The sequence below is a fragment of the Coregonus lavaretus genome (genome assembly GCF_964263955.1).
Source record: "Coregonus lavaretus genome assembly, chromosome: 6".
Lineage (NCBI taxonomy): Eukaryota > Metazoa > Chordata > Actinopteri > Salmoniformes > Salmonidae > Coregonus > Coregonus lavaretus.
This window is the reverse complement of record NC_139993.1, coordinates 33,041,988-33,068,165: the sequence shown is the minus strand read 5'-3', so window position 1 is coordinate 33,068,165 and position 26,178 is coordinate 33,041,988. Positions and strand designations below refer to the sequence as shown.

Sequence of the window (26,178 nt, the reverse complement as noted above, 5' to 3'; positions counted from 1 at the left end):
CCCCAAAAGCTATTTTCAGAGCTCAATGCCGATGTTCCTCCATGGCAGCTACGGACCCCCACGACTTGTGTTTCGTGTGTTTGGGTGCGCAGCATGCCAAGGACGGAACCGGCGTTCCCCCTAATTGCGCCTCCTGCGCCCTCCTTCCTTTGAAGGAGAGGAAGCAGCGCTGGGCGTTCTTCAGGGAGGATATTCCCTTAGAGCAGGGGTGTCAAAGTCAAATGGACGGAGGGCCAAATAAAAAATTTAGCTACAAGCCGAGGGCCGGACTGTTCGAATGTTCATTGAAAATTTTTTAAATGACGCATATAGTCTAGTGAACCTAATTGAACCTACTGAAAACCTAACAAATATATTCCAATATGATCAGATAAATAAAGCAATATTTTCTTATGGCTCTGTCAGTAATCTTTAATTTTCAACAGACACAAAAGACACATTTCCTTTATATAAAAATCCCCATAACATGAACATTAAATGAAAGAAACCGGTATTCAAGGCACCATCAGTAGCCTATATTTTCTATTTTAGCAAAAGTGGGCTAAATTTACTTCAAAGAAAAAAACAATAATAGCAATTTTCTATCATCCACTCAACTGAAATATTTTTAAAATATAATTGGATTGAAATACAATAAAATAAAGTGCAAAAATCTATTAATCAAAAACAACACTTTGTTTAAGGAGAAGTAACATGCAGTGAAAACAAATATTAAACTTTAACTTTTAAACTTGAACTGAGTAAAAACTCTAAATATGTGATTGCACAGTAATGTTCACTTGTTTGAGGTTGAGGGTGATACTTGGTGGTGTCCCATCTTTTCCACAAGTTCATCAATGTTCGGGGTAAGGCTCTGAGCTGAGGAAATCCTCAGAATTGAGTGGAGGTGTTCAGCAGTAAGTCGACTTCTGTGTGATGTTTTGTTCAGGTTCATCAAAGAAAACAGTTGTTCACACAGGTATGTGCTGCCAAACATAGACAACGTTTGAGCAGCCTGGATGCGCAGCTGGGGCATTTGTTCCATGTCCATATTCTTGTTTTTGTCCGCGTGTTTCGTTTCATAATGTCGTCTCAGATTATACTCTTTCAGTACCGCCACACTTTCTCCACACAGAAGACACACAGGTTTTCCAGCTACCTCCGTGAACATATACTCCGACTCCCACCTTGTTTGAAACCCCCGGTTCTCAGTGTCCACCTTCCGTTTTGCCATTTTTGATGGGTATCTGAAAGTTAATTTTACTGTGATGCTGACGACTGCTGTGCCAATAAATATTGAAATGAAGCAGCCTACTGCTCGGTGCGTCACCGTTGCATTGTGGGAAATGTAGTATTGGTGCGTGTAAAAGATCTGCGGGCTGCCGGCTTGCTGCGGTCTGCGGGCCGGTTCTAATAATAAATCAAGATCATCCCAGGGGCCGTAAAAAACCTTCTCGCGGGCCGGATGTGGCCCGCGGGCCTTGACTCTGACATATGTGCCTTAGAGGATGTGCTCTCGATACTAGCCTCAGCTTCTGAGGCGTCATCTGAGGGCGCCGACTCTGAGGATGACAAGGAGAGAGGGGAAGAGATGGATATTCCATCGGAACAATCCGTCCCTCTGACCCAGACTTTTAAGACCCCCTCCATTGGAAAGTGAGAGGTCTTACAGCTCCTTGGGCGATGACGACACGGGCTCTGAGAAATCAGTAGCCCTGTCCTTCGCAGCGGCCTCTCTGCGCTCAGACTTTCCTGGGCTCATTGAGCGGGCTGCTAATCGACTGGAGATAGCGATGCCTCCCATTCCCCTCGCTGCGGAGGTGGATATGATGGAGGGCGGACCCTATTCTCGGCCGAGGAAGGCGGCTGAGCTTTTGGCTCCAGCCATGCCCTCTCTCAGCAAATATGTCGAGGGCTCATGGGAGGCACCTTTAGCGGCGCGTTCGCCGGCTAAGATGTACTGCCCATTCACCAGAGTGGAAGGAAGGGAGAGAGCTGCCAAGGGAATCCCCAGTCTCGAGAGCGCCATGGCGGCGTATCTAGTGCCAGGTTCGAGTCCCTGGGCATCCTCCAAGAAAGCCACTTTACCAACACAAAAGGACAGGCTCACAGCGCAGCTGGCAGAGAAGTCCTTCACGTTGGGAGCCCAAGTTGTGGCAGCAGCAAACAATATTGCCCTCCTCGCGGCCTCTCTATCACGTTTAACAACGGGTAGATCTGAGCTCACGAGTGAGGAGGTGGAAGAGGCGTCCAGGATTTCTGGCGCTATTCTTCACCTAACGCAGGCGTCTGCTATATGTGCGGGGAGGTCCATGGCCACTTCGGTGGTCATGGAGCGACACCTCTGGCTGTCGTTGACTGCCATGAAGGAAACCGACAGTGCGTCACTGCTCAACGCCCCCCTCTCTGATGACGGGCTCTTCGGGGTCGCCGTCAAAGAGGCGACGGAGCGTTTTGCAAAGTTAGACGAGGATAAGAAGCAGCAGGCTAGACACCTGCCACTGGCAGGGAAGTCTAATCACACGCCACAGAAGCCGTCTACCTCCAACGCCCCCAGTAGATCTTCTACAGTGAGGCGGCGTACCAGGCGTCAGACGTCAGCCGCGAGCAGCAGGCGAGTGGGCCCCGCCCCCCCAGCAGCACCCGTGGCTACGACGATTCCACCAACGAGGGAGGTGGTCACGAAGTCGCCCTGGCAGCACCCTAAGGGGGCGCAGAAGAGGCAACGTCAATGACGGGACGAGGGGGAGAGAATGGGAGCTGGCTCGGCGTGGGATACGACTGAGCCCACTATTCCCCCCCACCCTTCTGTTCGGGGTATGGAGGAAACTGTTTGTTTTGATGTGTTAAATAAAGAGTTGGCTCCCATTGACATTGTCACAAGAGAGCCCTTTTTCCATAACACGTCTGAGAACGTTCAGAGTACTTCACGCCCTAGGTCTCTCTCCCAACACTCTGAGTGTAGCTCAGCCCACCGAGGGTGTGTAGCTGAGCATACTCAGGAGGTGAGGAGGAGAAAGGTAGCAAGGCGCAGCCTTAGCTTACCTCATAAAGATCTCACACCACAGACTCCTAGGAGTACTGTAGTGAAGGTCTCACATAGCGGGCTGCAGTCTCAGTCAGAATATGGCATGATGACGCAACCGCTATCCGGGGATGACGCCTTGTCTTAGGCTAACGCCTCAGTCAGCGCAGTTCAGACCCGTGCTGCGTTCACGGAGGGCCGGAATACTAGAGTTACGGACGTAACCAACGTATTGGCGCCCCAGTTTATCACAGAACGCGTTAAGGTTCACCACTCCGAGTATAGCTCAGCCCACCAGAGGTGCGCAGCTGAGCAAACACAGGAGGCGAGTGTAAAAAAGGTATCAAGGCACCGCCTTGTGTTACCCAACAGAGACCTCACGTCACAGACTCCTAGGAGTGCTGTAGGGAGGGTCTCACACAACAGGTTGCAGTCTCAGCCAGAGAATGGCATGATGATGCGACCTATATCTGGGGATGGCGCTAGTTTTTGGCATTAAGACGTGTCACATATCAAACAATGTTAAAAAATAATTTAAAGATATCATTGAGTTAATAAAGCCTCCATTCCCGGGGCCACGAATGGAAAATGAATGCATGCATACTGTCGCTTTTTGCACACCCCATATACACCTCACCTCATATTTTAATATAAATATTTATTTAGTAGTGGGGGGGGGGGGGGGGGCATGCCGGAATCAGGCCAGATGTGAGCCAGACGTTTGGTGCTACCTGGGAAGCCACAGTGGCAGAATATATGTTTAATCACAAAACCGGAGAGCAACATCCGTCTGGTGAAGTCCACAAAGCAAATAATGCATGTAACAAACAGTTATATCACCTGCAGCATGGTCAAGCAAGTTAATGTTTTCAACAGTTTACTAAACAACTACTGATTTAGAACTACAGTTACCACAAGTCAGTACAAAAACAACAGGAGCACTGCCTCCGCTATTCCAGCACCATTTCAATTTAAACATAATCAAATCAACAAGGCTATATATGCTTACTTTAATACACTGAAAACAAACTGAAAAGATACCCAAAACAATTTAGTCCAATCAATGCTGCTAAATGTCATGTGGCTGTCCATGTGTCATGAGAATTTCTATCTCTAATTCAACCTAAGCTTGATTCATTACCAGGGGTTGTAAGGCTCTGGTTTTAATCATAAATGATTCAAGGTCCACAACCAGCAAGAATGACCTGTATTTTTAATCATGGAGAGCTCTGCCGCCAAAAAACATACATACAGCTTTATACCCCTTGACACACAAAGGCACTTTGCTCCGCCCACCTTTAGGAGGCCTTTTTTAACCAGTTTTCTCAGTCCCCTTCACCCTGGAATGTTTAGTCCCGCCCCCCTCTGTTAGTGGGTTGACACTACATTATAACTCTAACACCGTTCACACATTTATACTGTATTTGGGGTGAAATCCTTTAGTCATTATTCTTAAAATACAAATTAATCTATCACCATGGTACGGATTTCTGTCTGTGTGTGTGGGCGTGCGTGCACAAGCAAAAAAATGTTTTGGGGATTCACCATACTTGTAGACTAGTTGAATGCCAATGCCATCCTCCTTTCTTGCTAGCTAGTTAACGTGAGCCTACTAGGCTACATCTAGGGTACATACTGAACTTCAATCATCTCAGGTCAGTGGCACAACATATCAATTTATGTTTAGATCAGAATCGCCATCATAATCATTGGCCTGTACAGAGAATTAAGTCAAAACAGTCCAAATCCCCATCTCCATCCATGGCTTAGGAATGGGAGGATTTAGCAAGCTAGCTACTGCAGTACATCAACACAAGCAGACCAAAAACAGACACTGAAGTTTTGCTTAGGAAGTGATTTGACTGGTGTGAAACCAAATCCAAAATGGCCTCCCTTGGGCGGGCGTTTTGCTGCAGAAGGACAACCCACAGTTGAGCTTAGCTCAACGCTGATTGGCTAATTATTTTATAAAACATTTTTATCAAGGGAGGCCAAATGCTTGCTGGTATCAATCAATCAAATGCTACGGTGGCAACATGTTAAACTCATTAGGTCCAGACAGCATCAGATAAATGGGCTACACATACTGAGACAGACGGGCGCTGTTTCCCTCGCTCGGATGATTTCTCCAGTGAGATTCAGCCACTCAAATTATGAAAACACAGAGAGAGACTAATATTTTTGTATTGGTCAAATATTTGGGGAAGCCTGGCTTCCCTTGGCATCCATGAATAAACGCCACTGTGCAGAATAATCAAAACAGACAGTCATCGAATTAAAACATTATTTTATTCACCATTGATACACAAAATCTTGCACGAAATAAGTAGATCTCAAAAGGTATTTAGGTGTTCTCTCTCTGACAAGTGATGAGAATAAACAAGGCCTTCATTTTTCTGAACGCGAACTCGGGACCTCTGCCTTGCTAGCACACGTGACCGCCCTCCTGAAACGTCTTACCAGTCGGTGCTACATGAAAAGCTAGCTATTCGCTGCCGCAAGTGGGGACATCAGGCTGAGAAGTAAGTTTCACACATCCCTATGTGCTACACTTCATCTAATACAGTGACAACTAAAAGATACCAAAAACGATTTAGTCCAATCAACTTAAGCTAAATATGATGTGGCTGTCCATGGGACTGAGCTCTGTGTGTGTGTGTGTGTGTGTGTGTGTGTGCAAGTAGAAAAAACATGTTGACTCACCCTACTTGTAGAGAAATGCAAATGCCATCCTACTCTTTCATGTTGCCTGAACAGTCAATGACGCTCTCATACAGTACACACATTTCGTTTTTGTTGTCCTAGGCTACCTGGCTAAAATGCTTGCTCGCTAGCCTAACTTCCTTTCATGGGCAACGATGCGCAAGGCCAGCTAGTTAAAATTAGCCTACTACATCTATGTTGAACTTCCATCCTCTCAGGCCAGGGGCACAATGTATGAATTTATGTTTTGATCAGAATCGCTGTTATAATCATTGGCCAGTACGGAGAATTAAGTAAAACCAAAAGCCCAAATCCCTATCTCCATCCATGGAAAGCGACAATTTTAGCTAGTTAGCCACCGGAGGACAACGGCACAACAATTCAAGTTTGTTTCTGTCAATGACGTTTGGCTTCTGATGTGATGTGATGTGATTGGTGTGAAGCCAAATTCAGAACTGGCCTCCCTTGACACTTTTTTTGTGTGCGCCAGGACCATTCACAGCTGAGCTCACTTAGTTTAGCTCAACGCTGATTGGCTATAATTTTATTAGAAAAATGATCAAGCGAGACCAAATGCTCACTAGCTTCCCTTGCATTCAACGCTACGGGCGGCAACAATGTCATACTCTTTTTGACCAGACAGCATCAGATAAATGGGCTACACATACTGAGACAGAGAGGTACTGTTTCGTTCGCTCTGATGCTTTTTCCGGTGAGATACATTCAGCCTTGTGAATTTAAGGAAATTTATGAAACACAGAGAGACAAAAGATAAATAATAGTGTATGTTTTCTTCTTTTTTTCCTTGATAACGTTTTTGGGGAAGGCTGGCTTCCCTTGGCAGCCATGAATACACACCACTGGTCTCTAGCACAGCCATGCATCAATCACAGATTATTACAGATGCTATCTGCAAGGTGTGAATAAAAACTCATACCCTCACATAATTCTAAAATAACATGTCTGTATGTGTCATCTTCTTCAAAGAAGCCTACACATGGTAACATTTGAGATATGAAATCAAAAGGCAAAAGTTCAGATGGATTCAAAATCCAGGTCTTTCTATTTGCCTTCACTTACAAAGTCCAAGTTCTCGAGGTGATGGGTTATTCCTTTTCAGCAGAACGATGACATACAGGCTGAGAGTATTGACTCAGTCAAGTTACAGCTGCGCTATAGTGTCTGGTGTCCAGAGAACACAGTTCTGTAGAGAGCAGCTGATCTCTGCCCTGGGTCCTACAGCTTCTTCCCTTGGTGTAACCTGTTAAAGCGCCACATGTGCTCCTTCCTCAGGACCTTCCAGTATTCACGGCTATCTGGCTCCAGCTCATGGATATTCTTAGGGGGACCCAGCTGTAACTGGAACAGCCTGGGAGGCAGAAGCTTGGTGTCACTTAAATTGTTTATATTAAATGCTTTGTAATTATTCATTAATAATAACACAACGCTACATGTTTATCACAAAAGCTGATATTCATGGCATGAAGTAGAGCATTAACGGGATATATTTCAAGCAGGGTCAAGTGAAAGATATATCTCAAAATATCCCACAAAAATATAACTGATCTCCAGCTCTCTTTCTCAAGGTAGTACCAAAATTGAGCACTTACCACTCTGGGTATTCCTTGCGTGGTTTTAGTGCAGGGTCATCTCCTTGCTTAAAGAATGTTGACTCCAACAGCATGAGAGGTGAGCTTCACAGGGTCCTTACACACCTCCGGCCCCTTCAGCACATCTTTCATCATGCCCTTGCCTTTCCCTTTGGCAGCTGGGAGAGAGAGAAAACAAGTTGGGATGAAATCATGTTATGACTCATTCAACATTTCAGTATCGCTATCACTGGTCATACTACAAAACATGGAAACAATGAGTTAGAGAACATGAACAAGATCGGACTTGTGATTTGTACTATTCTGCATTGCTGCCCAGTGTTTATGTTAAATACATCAAATTGATCCTATATTTATAGATATAAAGCCTTAAAATCAGGTAAATTAATTAATGCAATAGATTTAACAACATTGGCTAAAGATCCAACTGATCCTCGGAAGATACCATTTCCATCGCTATTCACACGGCTGTAACACATCTGGACAAGAGGGACACCTACAGTATTTGAGAATGCTGTACATTGACTACAGTTCAGCATTTAACACTATTGTTCCCTCCGAGCTTGACACCACCCTCTGCAACTGGATCCTGGACACCCTGACGGGCAGACCAAAGGCTGTGAGGATTGGCAACAACACTTCCTCCACACTGACTCTTAACACAGGGGCTCCCCAGGGGTGTCCTCATTCCTCTGCTGTACTCCCTGTTCACTCACGACTGTGTGGCATTGCACGACACCAACCCCATCATCAAGTTTTCTGATGACACCACGGATGTAGCCCTGATAACCAACAATGATAAGTCAGCCTATAGGGAGGAGGTAAGTGAACTGGCATTGTGGTGTCATGACAACAACCTCTTCCTCAACGTCAGCAAAACAAAGAGTTGATTGTTGATTTCAGGAAACAGAGGAGGGAACATGCCCCGATCCATATCAATGGGACTGCAGTAGAGAGAGTCACAAGTTTTAAGTTCCTCAGCGTCCACATCACCAAGGACTTGTCATGGACCAACAACACCATCACTCTTGTCGAGAGGGCTCTACTTCCTAAGGCGGCTGAAGAAATGTGGCATTCCGCCCCAGGTCCTCTCCAAATACTACCGCTGCACCATCGAGAGCGTTCTGGCCCGTTGCATCCCGGTCTGTTACGGGAATTGCTCCGGCCACGATTGCAAGGCCATCCAGTGGGTGGTGAAGACGGCCAAGTAGATCACTGGGACCGTGCTCCCACCCATCCAGGACATCTACTTGAAACGGTGCCTGAGGAAGGCACGCAGCATCATCAAGGACCCCATACACTCCAGCATACGAGCTGTTCTCTCCCTTACCGTCGTGCAGACGGTATCGGAGCATGAGGTCTGCTACCAACAGGCTCAGAGACAGTTTCTATCTACAAGCCATCAAACTGCTGAACACTTGAACTGGACATGTACACACCCACACAGACATACACACACACACACATCACAACTGCTACCAGACTCTTATTATACTGCTCAATTTATACACTTGCCTCCATCTCCCCTTCCCCAATACACGTGTAAATATTGGACTATAAATTATGCCTTCCTGTATTATAAAATGTATTATTCTATTCTACTTTCATTTACTTTATGTTCGTATTCATATATTTTATTATTTATTTTTGTTGCATTGTCGAGAAGAAACCTGCAAGTAAGCATTTCGTTAGACGATGTATACCAATGCGTATCCCGTACATACGACTAATAAAACTTGATATTGTCCTGAATGCTATTTGGCAAGGCCACACTCAGATGTAATCTAAAGATCCACTGCCTTGAGATAAACAACTTCACAATTTACAGAGATAATATGGACAGGCAAAGGCATACAGAGGATACAGGCAATTATTCAGTGGGTGTGGGTGAAAGAGCTATTTTGATTGCACATGAATTCACACAGGAAGTTATGACAGGAACTGTGCATCACTGTGGGCATCCTGACCATAAAGCGGCACATACACTGAGGGAAAAAAGTATTTGATCCCCTGCTGATTTTGTGCGTTTGCCCACTGACAAAGAAATGATCAGTCTATAATTTTAATGGTAGGTTTATTTGAACAGTGAGAGACAGAATAACAACAACAAAATCCAGAAAAACGCATGTCAAAAATGTTATAAATTGATTTGCATTTTAATGAGGGAAATAAGTATTTGACCCCCTCTCAATCAGAACGACTTCTGGCTCCCAGGTGTCTTTTATACAGGTAACGAGCTGAGATTAGGAGCACACTCTTAAAGGGAGTGCTCCTAATCTCAGTTTGTTACCTGTATAAAAGACACCTGTCCACAGAAGCAATCAATCAATCAGATTCCAAACTCTCCACCATGGCCAAGACCAAAGAGCTCTCCAAGCATGTCAGGGACAAGATTGTAGACCTACACAAGGCTGGAATGAGCTACAAGACCATCACCAAGCAGCTTGGTGAGAAGGTGACAACAGTTGGTGCAATTATTCGCAAATGGAAGAAACACAAAAGACTGTCAATCTCCCTCGGCCTGGGGCTCCATGCAAGATCTCACTTCGTGGAGTTGCAATGATCATGAGAACGGTGAGGAATCAGCCCAGAACTATACGGGAGGATCTTGTCAATGATCTCAAGGCAGCTGGGACCATAGTCACCAAGAAAACAATTGGTAACACAGTACGCCGTGAAGGACTGAAATCCTGCAGCGCCCGCAAGGTCCCCCTGCTCAAGAAAGCACATATACAGGGCCGTCTGAAGTTTGCCAATGAACATCTGAATGATTCAGAGGAGAACTGGGTGAAAGTGTTGTTGTCAGATGAGACCAAAATCGAGCTCTTTGGCATCAACTCAACTCGCCGTGTTTGGAGGAGGAGGAATGCTGCCTATGACCCCAAGAACACCATCCCCACCGTCAAACATGGAGGTGGAAACATTATGCTTTGGGGGTGTTTTTCTGCTAAGGGGACAGGACAACTTCACCGCATCAAAGGGACGATGGACGGGGCCATGTACCTTCAAATCTTGGGTGAGAACCTCCTTCCCTCAGCCAGGGCATTGAAAATGGGTCGTGGATAGGTATTCCAGAATGACAATGACCCAAAACACACGGCCAAGGCAACAAAGGAGTGGCTCAAGAAGAAGCACATTAAGGTCCTGGAGTGGCCTAGCCAGTCTCCAGACCTTAATCCCATAGAAAATATGTGGAGGGAGCTAAAGGTTCGAGTTGCCAAACGTCAGCCTCAAAACCTTAATGACTTGGAGAAGATCTGCAAAGAGGAGTGGAACAAAATCCCTTCTGAGATGTGTGCAAACCTGGTGGCCAACTACAAGAAATGTCTGACCTCTGTGATTGCCAACAAGGGCTTTGCCACCAAGTACTAAGTCATGTTTTGCAGAGGGGTCAAATAATTATTTCCCTCATTAAAATGCAAATCAATTTATAAAATTTTTCACATGCGTTTTTCTGGATTTTTTTGTTGTTATTCTGTCTCTCACTGTTTAAATAAACCTACCATTAAAATTATAGACTGATCATGTCTTTGTCAGTGGGCAAACGTACAAAATCAGCAGGGGATCAAATACTTTTTTCCCTCACTGTAGGCTCCTACTAGCAAGTAGATGGCTATCTCACACTAGACGTCTTGACGGATCCACCTGTACCTGAATACCAGAGACCAGGTCAGGGAGCCGAGGGGGTCCGGATCCAGAATTCTAAATAATGTCAGGGGTCTGGGTCGGATCTGATATGATTGTCACAGGTATGTTTAATTTTAACTGACTTGTCTGGAAGGGTCCGTACAGATCCGAACGCAATGTTTGCAGTAGCGAGAGAGAGAGAAATGTGATAATTTATGCTGCTTCTCTTGCTTTTCACAAGTGGAGGGTGTAGCTTGTGGTTGGCCAATCATAATTCATCAAATCACCTAGCAACCGCACCAGGTGCCATGTTGTAAGACCAGTCAGTCTGGTGGAAGTCCTCCAATCGTCCACATGGCTAACAGCCATGGAAGAGGGTGAAAGGATTAGCTAGCAGTTCCCGCTGTCAGAGAAGGGAGAGTAGGCTACTCTGGATAAGGGCAGGTACCTTTGTGGGAGGACATTATGAAAACATTCTCCAGTTCCAGTCCCTAGCGAGAAAAACTATGAGGACAGAGAGATATGCAACATAATATTCAGTGCCGTCTAATTTGAGTATAATGCAGCCTGTTTCTTTGTGATGTTTTCTGTCCTCAGATACTGAGAGCTGTGAAACTCTGTCTGCAGATGAAGAGATCCCAATGATTGTCCCAAAAGAATAAGGGTACATCCTTGTATACCATGGATTACAGTGCATTCGGAAAGTATTCAGACCCTTTGACTTTTTCCACATTTTGTTACGTTACAGCCTTATTCTAAAATGGATTAAATTGTTCCCCCCCTCAATCTACACACAATACCCTTTACTCAGTACTTTGTTGAAGTACCTTTGGCAGCGATTACAGCCTTGAGTCTTTTTGGGTATGACGCTACAAGCTTAGCACACCTGTATTTGGGGAGTTTCTCCCATTCTTATCTGCAGATCCTCTCAAGCTCTGTCAGGTTGGATGGGGAGCATCGCTGCATAGCTATTTTCAGGTCTCTCCAGAGATGTTAGATCGGGTTCAAGTCCGGGCTCTGGCTGGGCCACTCAAGGACATTCAGAGACTTGTCCCGAAGCCACTCCTGCTTTGTCTTGGCTGTGTGCTTAGGGTCATTGTCCTTTTGGAAGGTGAACCTGCGCCCCAGTCTGAGGTCCTGAGCGCTCTGGAGCAGGTTTTCATCAAGGATCTCTCTACTTTGCTCCGTTCATCTTTCCCTTGATCCTGACTAGTCTCCCAGTCCCTGCCGCTAAAAAAACATCCCCACAGCATGATGCTGCCAACACCATGCTTCACCGTAGGGATGGTGCCAGGTTTCCTCCAGACGTGACGCTTGGCATTCAAGCCAAAGAGGTAAGTCTTGGTTTCATCTGACCAGAGAATCTTGTTTCTCATGGTCTGAGTCCTTTAGGTGCCTTTTGGCAAACTCCAAGCAGGCAGTCATGTTACTGAGGAGTGGCTTCCTTCTGGCCACTTTACCATAAAGGCCTGATTGGTGGAGTGCTGCAGAGATGGTTGTCCTTCTGGAAGGTTCTCCCATCTCCCCAGAGGAACTCTTGAGCTCTGTCAGAGTGACCATCGGGTTCTTGGTCACCTCCCTGATCAAGGCCCTTCTCCCCCGATTGCTCAGTTTGGCCGGGTGGCCAGCTCTAGGAAGAGTCTTGGTGGTTCCAAAGTTCTTCCATTTAAGAATGATGGAGGCCACGGTGTTCTTGGGGACCTTCAATGCTGCAGACTTTTTTTGGTACCCTGATCTGTGCCTCAACATAAACCTGTCTCGGAGCTCTATGGCCAATTCCTTCGACCTCATGGCTTGGTTTGTGCTCTGACCTTATATAGACAGGTGTGTGCCTTTCCAAATCATGTCCAATCAATTGAATTTAGCACAGGTGGACTCCAAATAAGTTGTAGAAAAATCTCAAGGATGATCAATGGAAACAAGATGCACCTGAGCTCAATTTCATGTCTCATAGCAAAGGGTCTGAATACTTACGTAAATGTAATATTTCCAGCCCAGCACTAACACCTGATTCAATTTATCAAACCTAATTAGTTGATCATCAAGTGTGCTATTGTGGGCTGGAACAGAAGTCTGCTCACCCAGTAGACCAGGGATCAGTGAAGCGAGGTTTGCCACCACTGGCATTTACTTAATTTTTTTCACCTGAAATTATGCTTTAGTAATAATAGCCTACTTGGTACTAAGATTTGTAACCTTTACATATGAGTTAGCTTACTTGTACACTTTGAAATGATATAAGTGTTGATTCTATGAAGTTAAGTGTTTATAAACTTGTTAACTTAAAACTATTATTCAAGAGTGTGCAAAGCTGTCATCAAGGCAAAGGGTGGCTATTTGAAGAATCTAAAATATAAAATATATTTGAATTTGTTTAACACTTTTTTGGATACTACATGATTCCATATGTGATATTTCATTGTTTTGATGTCTTCACTATTATTCTACAATGTAGAAAATAGTAAAAATAAAGAAAAACCCTTGAATGAGTAGGTGTTCTAAAACTTTTGACCGGTAGTGTACACAAAACTACTACTACCACCAAGTTCAATGCCAGATACTTTTCTCCCAGAAGGTCTGAGTGGCACTTGGGAGGTGCCACTGTGATAATGAAGATGGTTTGCCTAAGACTACCACAACAATTACATTGTCTATGCTAAATGTGTTTAAATTGTTTTTAAATTGTTTAAAAAAAATTAAAATAATAGTTAGGCTATTAGAAATACATTTTATTTAATGGAGCAAGGCAAAGCAGAAATGACAAAATACTTTTCATTTCACCCATACAACAATATAGCATATTATTAAAGTACAGTATGTTTACAATATCATAAACAATAGCATTTTACATTGTTGTTCCAAAATACATTTTACATATTCATACGGTTTATTTTGTCATGACGACAAGGTGAAGGTGCTCTCTGCACAAATGGCACAACAGAATCATTCAGATTGACCAAAGCACAGCATATGACAACCATCTTATAATACTGAGGGAAGTCTCCTTTCATATCAGGAAAAGAACAAAGTAGTAGAAGAAACTGATGCTGCTGCAGCATCGCTCATCTTCACAGGGGGATATCCAGTCGACATGGGTGTCTTGATAGAGGTCAGCTGGTGAACCTACAGTACATAAACAAATGAAAAGCACACCTGATGTTAGAATATCACTCCTTCAGGTCACCTATACCATCAGGGCTCTTAATTGTTTGGTTGTGTTTAATTCATTCTGGTGTTTTAGTGTCATATAAAGATTAAATCTATTGTTGGGCTGGAACAACCAGTCAACACAGCAGGTTGTCCTATCCCATTGAGGCATTTTCCCTATGCTGTAATGTCCATACATTTTCCCTCTTATGAATAAAGTTCTCAAATTATACTTATTTTTTTTGGCTATATGGACCTCATATTGTACAATTTGTCTCCCCTCTTCATGGTCATGGTTCGAATGTATCTATCTTTTGTCAAATTAACATGATTTGACTTTTCGTTGCAGATTAGGAGAATTTACGCTGCAGGCTATGAGAATTAATGTAGCAGAATTAGGTTAAGGTAAGGAAAAGGTTTTTACCTTTATTTAACTAGGCAAGTCAGTTAAGAAGAAATTCTTATTTACAATGACGGCTTACACCGGCCAAACCCGAATGAAGCTGGGCCAATTGTGCGCCGCCCTATGGGACTCCCAATCACGGCCGGTTGTGATACAGCCTGGAATCGAACCAGGGGGTCTGTAGTGACGCCTCAAGCACTGAGATGCAGTGCCTTAGACCACTGCGCCACTCGGGAGCTAAAATGATTATTTTTTTTACGTTGATTTGACAAAAGCTGGATCCCTTCTAGCCATGACCCCTTTTCATAGGCATAGATTACATGGTTACATTCAAGACAAGGATGTTTTATTGATCTGTTGTCAGTGTCAGCAGAGTAGGCCTACCCTACCATCATATTAAAAAAGATTCTGCTAATGTCTCCAGTCATATAAAGTGTAGTAGAAGTGTATGAAATGTTTATCAAAGGCCACATTTTTACATTTACATTTTAGTCATTTAGCAGACGCTCTTATCCAGAGCGACTTACAGGAGCAATTAGGGTTAAGTGCCTTGCTCAATGGCACATCGACAGATTTTTCTCCTAGTCAGCTCGGGGATTAGAACCAGCGACCTTGCACAACGCTCTTAACCACTAAGCTACCTGCCGCCCCAGACAAAGGGGCAAAACGTCTCTGATATAGGCTATAGGCCTATACCACTACGCGCTCATTAGCCTAAATTATGATTATCCAATCTACTCATCACATTAGGAATAGTAGGCTTACATTAGTCTGCAAATGCGATGATAGATGCATGCAATCCATTGTTATAAAGGTGCATTGGTGCATATGGTGAAAAAATTCCTTCCCCAAAACTTGAAACTCACTCGAAACATGCTAATAGCTAGACTACAAGCTATCTAGCTAGCTAATTTTGGCTAATTTAGTATTGTTAACACCTGGTTAGCATAACAGCTAAACTAAACTCGAAATCGATCAGACTCGACTTTCCAGTGATGAAATAACCGTAGCAGACCCTGTACTGACAGCTGTCTGGGTTCAGGTCTTGACGGGCAAAAAGGTTTCTTCGCTTTTCTTACAGTTCTTGAGTCTTATCTCCTTGGTGTCACCAAAGTTGTTTCATGATTGCGGGGAATCTGTAAACATATATTTTTCTGTTGTCTTTTCTGCCTTGTTAGAGCAGCCATATACTGCACAGAAAATTACATGGTGATGAATCAACTACACTGAACAAAAATATAAACGCAACATGCAACAATTTCAAAGATTTTACTGAGTTACAGTTCCTATAAGGAAATCAGTCAATTGAAAAATTCATGAAGTCCTAATCTATGGATTTCACATGACTGGGAATACAGACATGCATATGTTGGTCACAGATACCTTTAAAAAAAAAAGTAGAGGCGTGGATCAGAAAACCAGTCAGTATCTGGTGTGACCACCATTTGCCTCAAGCAGCGCGACACATCTCCTTCGCATAGAGCTGATCAGGCTGTTGATTGTGGCCTGTGGAATGTTGTCCCACTCCTATTCAATGGCTGTGCGAAGTTGCTGGATATTGGCGGGAACTGGAACACACCGTCGTACACGCCGATCCAGAACATCCCAAACATGCTCAATGGGTGACATGTCTAGTGAGTATGCCGGCCATGGAAGAACTGGGACATTTTCAGCTTCCAGGAATTGTGTACAGATCCTTGCGACATGTGGCCGTGCGTTATCATGTTGAAACATGAGGTGATGGCGAAGTATGAATGGCACGACAATGGGCCTCAGGATCTCGTCACGGTATCTCTGTGCATTTAAATTGCCATTGATAAAATGCAATGGTGTTCGTTGTCCGTAGCTTATGCCTGCCCATACCATAACCCCACCGCCACTATGGGGCACTCTGTTACAATGTTGACATCAGCAAACTGCTCACCCACACGACGCCATACACGCCGTCTGCCATCTGCCCAGTACAGTTGAAACCCAGGATTCTTCCATGAAGAGCACACTTCTCCAGCGTGCCAGTGGCCATCGAAGGTGAACATTTGCACACTTAAGTCGGTTACGACGCCGAACTGCAGTCAGGTCAAGACCCTGGTGAGGACGACGAGCACGCAGATGAGCTTCCCTGAGACGGTTTCTGACAGTTTGTGCAGAAATTCTTCGGTTGTGCAAACCCACAGTTTCATCAGCTGTTCGGGTGGCTGGTCTCAGACAATGCCACAGGTGAAGAAGCCGGCTGTAGAGGTCCTGGGCTGGCGTGGTTACACATGGTCTGCGGTTGTGAGGCCAGTTGGACGTACTGTCAAATTCTCTAAAACGACGTTGGAGGCGGCTTATGGTAGATACATGAACATTACATTCTCTGGCAACAGCTCTGGTGGACATTCCTGCAGTTAGCATGCCAATTGCACACTCCCACAAAACTTGAGACATTTGTGGCATTGTGTTTTGATCCAAACCAGTCAGGTTTCAAGACTGGTCATTCAACTGAGACTGCTCTTCTCTGTGTCACAGAGGCTCTCCGCACTGCTAAAGCTACCTCTCTCTCCTCTGCTCTTGTCCTTCTAGACCTGTCTGCTGCCTTTGATACTGTGAACCATCAGATCCTCCTCTCCACCCTCTCCGAGCTGGGCATCTCCGGCGCGGCTCACTCTTGGATTGCGTCCTACCTGACCGGTCGCTCCTACCAAGTGGCGTGGCGAGAAGCTGTCTCCGCACCACGTGCTCTCACCACTGGTGTCCCCCAGGGCTCAGTTCTAGGCCCTCTCCTATTCTCGCTATACACCAAGTCACTTGGCACTGTCATATCCTCACATGGCCTCTCCTATCATTGCTACGCTGACGACACACAACTAATCTTCTCCTTTCTCCCTTCTGATAACCAGGTGGCGAATCGCATCTCTGCATGTCTGGCAGACATATCAGTATGGATGACGGATCACCACCTCAAGCTGAACCTCGGCAAGACGGAGCTGCTCTTCCTCCCGGGGAAGGACTGCCCGTTCCATGATCTCGCCATCACGGTTGACAACTCCGTTGTGTCCTCCTCCCAGAGTGCGAAGAGCCTTGGCGTGACCCTGGACAACACCCTGTCGTTCTCCGCTAACATCAAGGCGGTGACCCGATCCTGTAGGTTCATGCTCTACAACATTCGGAGAGTACGACCCTGCCTTACACAGGAAGCGGCACAGGTCCTAATCCAGGCACTTGTCATCTCCCGTCTGGATTACTGCAACTCGCTGTTGGCTGGGCTCCCTGCCTGTGCCATTAAACCCCTACAACTCATCCAGAATGCCGCAGCCCGTCTGGTGTTCAACCTTCCCAAGTTCTCTCACGTCACCCCGCTCCTCTGCACACTCCACTGGCTTCCAGTTGAAGCTCGCATCTGCTACAAGACCATGGTGCTTGCCTACGGAGCTGTGAGGGGAACGGCACCTCCGTACCTTCAGGCTCTGATCAGTCCCTACACCCAAACGAGGGCACTGCGTTCATCCACCTCTGGCCTGCTGGCTCCCCTACCTCTGCGGAAGCATAGTTCCCGCTCAGCCCAGTCAAAACTGTTCGCTGCTCTGGCACCCCAATGGTGGAACAAGCTCCCTCACGACGCCAGGACAGCGGAGTCACTCACCACCTTCCGGAGACATTTGAAACCCCACCTCTTTAAGGAATACCTAGGATAGGATAAAGTAATCCTTCTACCCCCACCCCCCCCCTTTACTCCCCCCCCCCCAAAAATAATAATAATTTTAAAAAAAACATTGTAAAGTGGTTATCCCACTGGCTATAAGGTGAATGCACCTATTTGTAAGTCGCTCTGGATAAGAGCGTCTGCTAAATGATGTAAATGTAAATGTAATGTAAATGTGTTGTGTGACAAAACTGCACATATTAGAGTGGCCTTTTATTGTCCCCAGCACAAGGTGCACCTGTGTAATGATCATGCTATTTAATAATCCGATTATTGATATGCCACACCTGTCAGGTGGATGGATTACCTTGGCAAAGGATAAATGCTCACGAAAAGGGATGTAAACAAATTTCTGCCCAAAATGTGAGATAAATAAGCTTTTTGTGCGAATGGAACATTTCTGTGATCTTTTATTTCAGCTCATGAAACCAACACTTTACATGTTGCATTTATATTTTTGTTCAGTGTAGTTTTAGGCACTGTTATCATGCAATTTGGGGTAGCCACTCAGCTATTGTTGTCGGAAGAATTAATGTGGTGGTCTTCCAACATGGCCACCAGGAGGCGTCATATGCCAACTGCAAGCCCTCCATAGAGCCCCACAGTGGAAGTGTCATAATACCCATAAAACCTAGTGGTCAAACAGGGAAATGGTTCCAATCGTTTTTCCACCATTCATTTTTCCCACAGGGAATTTTAGAAACACTTAAAATAAGGGCTGTGTTTCTTGTAGGCTTACCCTGGCGTGATGTTTTGATAACCATGTAAATCTCTCTTGGACAAGGTGACTTTTATCAATATATTCAGCTCTATTTACTCTCAGATTCGAAAATGCTAATTAGCATCAAAGTAGCCATCATGCAAGACTACAAATCCCAATTCTTTTAAATTGACAGAATTGTCAATCATTACACAGGTGCACCGGCTAATTAGCATTTCATTTTTAGGGGGTAAATACAGGCGAATATATTGATAAAAGACACCTTGTCCTAGAGAGATTTACATCTCTCTAGGTTATCAAAACCTTACGCCAGGGTAAGCCTACATGAAACGCAGCCCTTATTTTAAGTGTTTCTAAAATCCCTATGGGAAAAATGAATGGTGTGAAAATGATTGGAACCATTTCCTTGCTTGACCGCTAGGTTTTATGGGTATTATGACTCATACTGTGGTACTCTATAGAAGGGTTTCCCTAAGTCGGTACAGATATAACAAAACATGCCGAAAAGCTGCTGTGTTGTTCAATGTACAGTACCAGTTAAAAGTTTGGACACACCTACTCATTCAAGGATTTTTCTTTATTTTAAATATTTTCTACATTGTAGAATAATAGTGAAGACATCAAAACTATGAAATAACACATGGAATCATGTAGCAACCAAAAAGGTGCTAAACAAATCAAAATATATTTTAGATTTTAGATTCTTCAAAGTAGCCACCCATTGCCTTGACAGCTTTGCCCACTCTTGGCATTCTCTCAACCAGCTTCATGAGGAATGCTTTTCCAACAGTCTTGAAGGAGTATGCTGAGCACTTGTTGGCTGCTTTCCTTCACTCTGCGGTCCAACTCATCCCAAACCATCTCAATTGGGTTGAGGTCGGGTGATTGTGGAGGCCAGGTCATCTGATGCAGTACTCCATCACTCTCCTTGGTCAAATAGTCCTTGCACAGCCTGGAGGTGTGTTTTGGGTCACTGTCATGTTGAAAAACAAATGATAGTCCCACTAAGCACAAACCAGATGGGATGGCGTATCGGTGCCTTGAACACCAAGGAGATAAGTTTGACTCGAATTCTAAATAAATCACAGACAGTGTCACCAGCAAAGCACCTCCTCACCATCGCACCTCCTCTATGCTTCACGGTGGGAACCACATATGCAGATATCATCCGTTCACCTACTCTGTGTTTCACGAAGACACTGCGGTTTTGGAACCAGAAATCTCAAATTTGGACTATTGGATATTTCCACTAGTGTAATGTCCATTGCTCGTGTTTCTTGGCCCAAGCAAGTCTCTTTTTCTTATTGGTGTCCTTTAGTAGTGGTTTCTTTGCAGCAATTTGACCATGAAGGCTTGATTCACACAGTCATCTCTGAACAATTGATGTTGAGATGTGTCTGTTACTTGAACTCTGTGAAGCATTTATTTGGGCTGCAATCTGAGGCGCAGTTAACTCTAATGAATTTATCCTCTGCAGCAGAGGTAACTCTGGGTCTTCCTTTCCTGTCGCGGTCCTCATGAGAGCCAGTTTCATCATAGTGCTTGATGGTTTATGCGACTGCACTTGAAGAAAGTTCTTCACATTTTCCTGATTTACTGACATTCCTGTCTTAAGTAATGATGGACTGTCTTTTCTCTTTGCTTATTTGAGCTGTTCTTGCCATAATATGGACTTGGTCTTTTACCAAATAGGGCTATCTTCTGTATACCACCCCTACCTTGTCACAACACAACTGATTGGCTCAAACGCATTAAGAAGGAAAGAAATTCCACAAATTAACTTTTAACAAGGCACACCTGTTAATTGAAATGCATTCCAGGTGACTTCCTCATGAGAGAGAATGCCAAGAGCGTGCAAAGCTGTCATCAAGTCAAAAGGTGGCTACTTGGAAGAATCTCAAATATATTTTCATTTGTTTAACACTTTTTTGGTTACTACATGATTCCATATGTGTTATTTCATAGTTTTGTTGTCGTCACTATTATTCTACAATGTAGAAAATATAAAAAAATAAAGAAAAACCCTGGAATGAGTAGGTGTGTCCAAACTTTTGATTGGTAGGTCAAAAATCCCGACCTACTTTGAAAATGCTCTCGCGTAGAGAAATAGAGGCTGTGAGAAGAGCCCTGTGGCTTCAGACTATTCAGCGTGGGAAATGTGGGGACCCGGTGTCCAAGTAGGCTATATTTAGCTGTGTGTGTGGCAAACAATTAATCACAGGTAAGACATTTAACGTTAACTTGTTTAGTGCAGTACGTTTATAACGCTACTCTTTACTTCTATCTGTTTAGTCCGTTTGTGTGTGTTGTTGGTCTTGGCTAGCTTAATGTTCCGGTCGGTAGCTAACACTCACTCAAGTGGCTGCTAGCATTGTTATGAAAAGGGGAACGTAAAGCCCTATAATATTACGTTTTTCTAAGTAGTGAGAATACTAGGGAGCAGGCAATGTTTAAAGGTAATCTTCAGACATGTTCTATTTTCTTAAATGTAGTTTTGTAGTTGACTAAAATAAGTAAACAAGATAATTGTTTACTTAAAAAAAGGTCAAAAGACGGGATTGGCTTAGATTGTTGACATGTAAACTTTCGTCTCCAAGGCTTGTTTTAAAAATAAATAAATTTGCACAATGAGCACTTGCTGTCTCAAATATATTGTTAGTTGTTGTTTAGCTAGCAAATGTTTTGCCATATTAGCGTTGCCATGAAATCAGTCAACACACCTCAAAACAAGACATTGTATCATGGAAGAGATTTTCCATGAAACACCCACTTCTTCTTATATGGTTCCTTTCGAAACGCCTACTCATTTCGACACCCCCACTTTTCCTGAGATATCAGTAGGTGGGAGCATAGAGATCCTCAGAGATGACAGCTGGACCCTATTGAACTATCTGGCCATCCAGAATCACAGCAACACACGGGCTTCTGCCACATTGAAGCGTACACATCGTTTTTGTGGAGTTGTCAGCTAAACCATCTATAACTACTCATACTGTAATCATATAAATAACTTTTGCTCACCGTGCCTGCAATTTATCTGTACCTGTGTATTGTTCATCACTCAGTTAGTTATATTTCCTAATGGAACTAGCTAACTACTAACTTTAAGCATCAGTTGTCAGAGCACCTTACCGATCACTGCACATGTACACAGCCCATCTGAAATTAGCCCACCCAACTACCTCATCCCTATATTGTTATTTATTTTGCTCTTTTGCACCCCAGTATCTCTATTTACACATAATCTCTTGCACATCTCGCATTCCAGTGTTAATACTAATTGTAATTATTTTGCACTATAGCCTATTTATTGCCTTACCTCCATAACTTGCTACATTTGCACACACTGTATATATATTTTCTGTTGTATTTTATGACCTTATGTTTTTTTTTTACCCCATATGTAACTCTGTGTTGTTGTTTTTATCGCACTGCTTTGCTTTATCTTGGCCAGGTCGCCGTTGTAAATGAGAACTTGTTCTCAACTGGCTTACCTGGTTAAATAAAGGTGAAATAAAATAAAACAAATAGCTAGAAGATACATTTTATAGAAGCCATTTAACGTTACTTACCAACTTTCTTTACGTATCCACACGTCGGAGTTTTATTAATTTTTTTAAGTCAAAAAACAGGTTACTCATACACGGGTCTATTAGTCGCAAGGCATTTCATTTTCATTGTAGAGCAGAATAAATCGTATTCTGCCAACCTTGTTGTGTTAGGGGTTAGCCAACACAACAGGCCACTACGCACGTGTTTGACGTTCATAATCGCCACTTCTGGTCACGTTACTGCCACCTGCTGGGAGGAATGCATGGTACTCTGCACTAGGGGGCAGCAGAGTACCATTCATGAAAATCATCTGCATAACAGCGAGAGAGGAAGAACGAATTCGACATCAACAACAAATGTCGGATCAATACGCCACCGTCCAGAAAGGCTCCCTGAAATTGAAAGGAATAGGCGTTGTTTCCGCGGGTAAAAAGTATGTATTTCATGTTATTGTTACTTATAAATAAATGTGCTCTTAACATTGTCCACACCTAACTATGTTTAAAATGGAGTCAAAGAGCAACGTAGCTAGCTAGCTCTCTGTCCCTATATACCAGCAGCTAATACAGCTAAAACAATGCAGCTAGAACAATGAGCCAGATGTTTCGACGGATGTATAAATGTGAAGCATCAGGTTGGCTTTTCCACTCACTACCAAATATGGTGATGAGAGCAAGGCCAGTGAACGGAAATGGGAGCGAGATTAATTTTGGCCTACATTTCTGCAAATGTTTTCATCAATGAAACATTTGATCTCCATACAGTTTTCTGTTTCCAAAATTAGAATATGTCACAAACAGACTGGACTGCGTTTTATAGACTTTACCATTTGCCAAAGTTTCATTTTTTGTTTTGTTTAGTAGTGCGCGGACGAATTGCGTTATTGCACAAGCGCACTTCAGAGTAAGCGTTCCCTAACGTAAATATGCAAATAAATGCTAGAACGCGCCAATAGATCTCACTAGCTAGTGCTTGGCTCTGCCCACCTGCTTGCTTGTTCTGCCCACTATTATTCATTCGCTTCCATTGGAAACGACAGACTCTGGTCTATTTTGGGTTAGATATAAAAAATCTTTGCCAGCTAAGCTAACCAGCTAACTATCAAACATGGTAACAACGGCTAAATCATCTTTTGTTCACTGTAAATAGTTACATAGTGTTAGCCTTCTCAAATGCATGTAGCTTTTAAGTGCAAGTAAACAAACATATAAGCTAAACACTCTGTAGCTCAGCTGGTAGAGCACAGCGCTTGTAACGCCAGGGTAGTGGGTTCGATCCCCGGGACCACCCATACACAAAAAAATGTATGCACGCATGACTGTAAGTCGCTTTGGATAAAAGCGTCTGCTAAATGGCATATTATATTATTATATTATAAGACAGTCATGAAGAGGGCACGACTAAGCCTATTCCCCCTCAGGAGACTGAAAAGATTTGGCATGGGTCCTCAGATCCTCAAAGTTCAACAGCTGCACCATCGAGAGCATCCTGACTGGTTGCATCACTGCCTGGTATGGCAACTGTTCGGCCTCCGACCGAAGGTGTCAGAGGAATGCCCTAAAAATTGTCAGACTCCAGCCTCCCTAGTCATAGACTGTTCTCTCTGCTACCACACGGCAAGCAGTACCGGAGCGCCAAGTCTAGGTCCAAAAGGCTTCTTAACAGCTTCTACCCCAAAGCCATAAGACTCCTGAACAGCTAATCAAATGGCTACCTGGACAATTTGCATTGTTTCCACCCCCTCTTTTACGCAGCTGCTACTCTGTTTATTATCTAGGCATAGTCACTTGAACTCTACCTACATGTACATATTACCTCGACTAACCTGTGCCCCTGCACATTGACGTCTCTGTACCGGTACCCCCTGTATATAGCCTCGCTACTGTTATTTTACTGCTGCTCTTTAATTATTTTAATTTTTAATTGTTTACTTATCTATTTTTTACTTAACACTTATTTTTCTTAAAACTGCATTGTTGGTTAAGGGCTTGTAAGTAAGCATTTCACTGTAAGGTCTACACCTTTTGTATTCGGCGCATGTGACAAATAAAATGTGATTTGATTTGGTGTAGGCTAGCTATGTAGATATGTAGCAGGCTAGCTCGCTAACTCCTCACTAGCAACCCTTCATCTGTTGGCATTATTTTACTATTTTAGAAAGAAGAAGAAGGACAAGGAGAAGAAGCGTTGTTTGGAGCAGCAAATTAATACAAATAAAAACGAAGAGGAGGAGACCAAGAGTGGATACATTGACAAAAGAACACCAGCTCAAATGGCTTTTGACAAGATGCAAGAGAAGAGGGTAATAATCATTGTCCTAAATGTATTGTCCTATTGATGTTCTAGCACTGAAATAGAGAGACATTGTTAGTCATGGGATAAAAAATACCTACTTCCTGCTTACAATACCAGAATTCACACCCTACTTTTTCAATTTCTTTCAGCAAATGGAGAGAATTTTGAACAAAGCAGAAAAAACTCACAAGCGGAGAGTTGAGGTAAGACCTTATTATTTGAAAACATCTGCATTAATTTACTGTAATTCAGAAAACCCTTTTGGGGAGATTTGAGTTCTACAAACCCCTGGCATTGACTATAAACAAAGTTATTTTTGTTGTATTGCAGGATTTCAACCGTCACCTGGACTCCCTGACAGAACATTACGATATTCCTAAAGTCAGCTGGACCAAATGAAGAGGAATCCTGGATCACTTTAATTTTAGAATGTGCTTTAGAAGTTAATTTTTTTTGCCCATTGTTACCCATGCGGTGTCATTTCTGTTGTACATTAAAGTCATTTTATAATGTGGTAATTTGTGTGAATATATTTTGGTTCCTTACGTAGAATTATACTAGATTACATTTACATTACATTTTAGTCATTTAGCAGACGCTCTTATCCAGAGCGACTTACAGTTAGTGAGTGCATACATTATTTTCTATTTTTCATACTGGCCCCCCGCGGGAATCGAACCCACAACCTTGGCGTTGCAAACGCCATGCTCTACCAACTGAGCTACATCCCTGCCGGCCATTCCCTCCCCTACCCTGGACGACGCTGGGCCAATTGTGCGCCGCCCCATGGGTCTCCCGGTCGCGGCCGGCTATGACAGAGCCTGGATTCGAACCAGGATCTCTAGTGGCACAGCTAGCACTGCGATGCAGTGCCTTACACCACTGAGACATGAATGCTGCTGTAATGTGTATTTAATTAAACTGAGTTACTTTTCCTTGTCTGGAAATGCAGTTATTTATTAACCTTAAATTGATTACATTAGTATTGGCTGTGTAGTTCATTGCTGTCAAGATTGTACAATTAAATTTAGATCGAAACGCAAGAGACCAGAGGCATTTTGTAAAGTAGAGGGCAGAGCTGTGGTCTCTTATAACGTCACATGCATAAGTACGTACAGTGGAGTCTCTCAATATATTAATTACAGTGAGCATAATTGGTAATATAAAAAAATATGAAGCAAATTCTATCTAATTATGATAAATTATGTATGAAGGCAACAACGTGTGTTGGGAATATGCAGCGATAGCTTCCCGGAAGTAGGCCAGTATAAGCGTTTGTGTTTCCCGGTTTGTGACGTGTGCAGAAAATATTTTAAATGTTAGCAAAGATTTTCTATTATATTGACAAGATAGTCGAGTAACCACTCTTAACAATGGAAATACTTATCCTCAAAGGTTGAAGGCAGGCGGGAGGAGGCGATATAAGGTGGGACC

The 26,178-nt window shown here is 43.6% G+C and overlaps 2 protein-coding genes across 2 annotated transcripts; one reads left to right on the top strand and one right to left on the bottom strand.

The window, feature by feature from the left end:
• Window positions 1-6,943: 6,943 nt before the first annotated feature.
• LOC311131023 (large ribosomal subunit protein mL54-like) lies at window positions 6,944-22,491 on the bottom strand (the record flags this gene model as incomplete). Its single annotated transcript, XM_084163851.1, is given in 4 exon segments — window positions 6,944-7,076; window positions 7,318-7,370; window positions 7,372-7,475; window positions 22,470-22,491. Coding segments are annotated over 4 exon segments (312 nt in total), but the record flags the coding sequence as incomplete, so codon positions are not given.
• A 236-nt stretch (window positions 22,492-22,727) lies between these two features.
• Window positions 22,728-25,262, top strand: LOC311130309 (protein FAM32A-like). Its single transcript, XM_084163038.1, has 4 exons — window positions 22,728-22,882; window positions 24,607-24,751; window positions 24,894-24,947; window positions 25,075-25,262. Exons 1-4 carry the CDS (start codon window positions 22,749-22,751, stop codon window positions 25,141-25,143), a joined length of 402 nt encoding a protein of 133 aa, XP_084019164.1. The 5' UTR covers window positions 22,728-22,748; the 3' UTR covers window positions 25,144-25,262.
• Window positions 25,263-26,178: the final 916 nt, after the last annotated feature.

Excerpts from the sequence above, each read along its gene's own strand:
- LOC311130309 (XM_084163038.1), top strand. The coding sequence starts at position 22,749 with ATGAAAATCATCTGCATAACAGCGAGAGAGGAAGAACGAATTCGACAT. Across the intron at positions 22,883-24,606 it reads GTTGTTTCCGCGGGTAAAAA|AAAGAAGAAGAAGGACAAGG; the intron begins GTATGTATTTCA and ends TTACTATTTTAG. Across the intron at positions 24,948-25,074 it reads CTCACAAGCGGAGAGTTGAG|GATTTCAACCGTCACCTGGA; the intron begins GTAAGACCTTAT and ends GTTGTATTGCAG.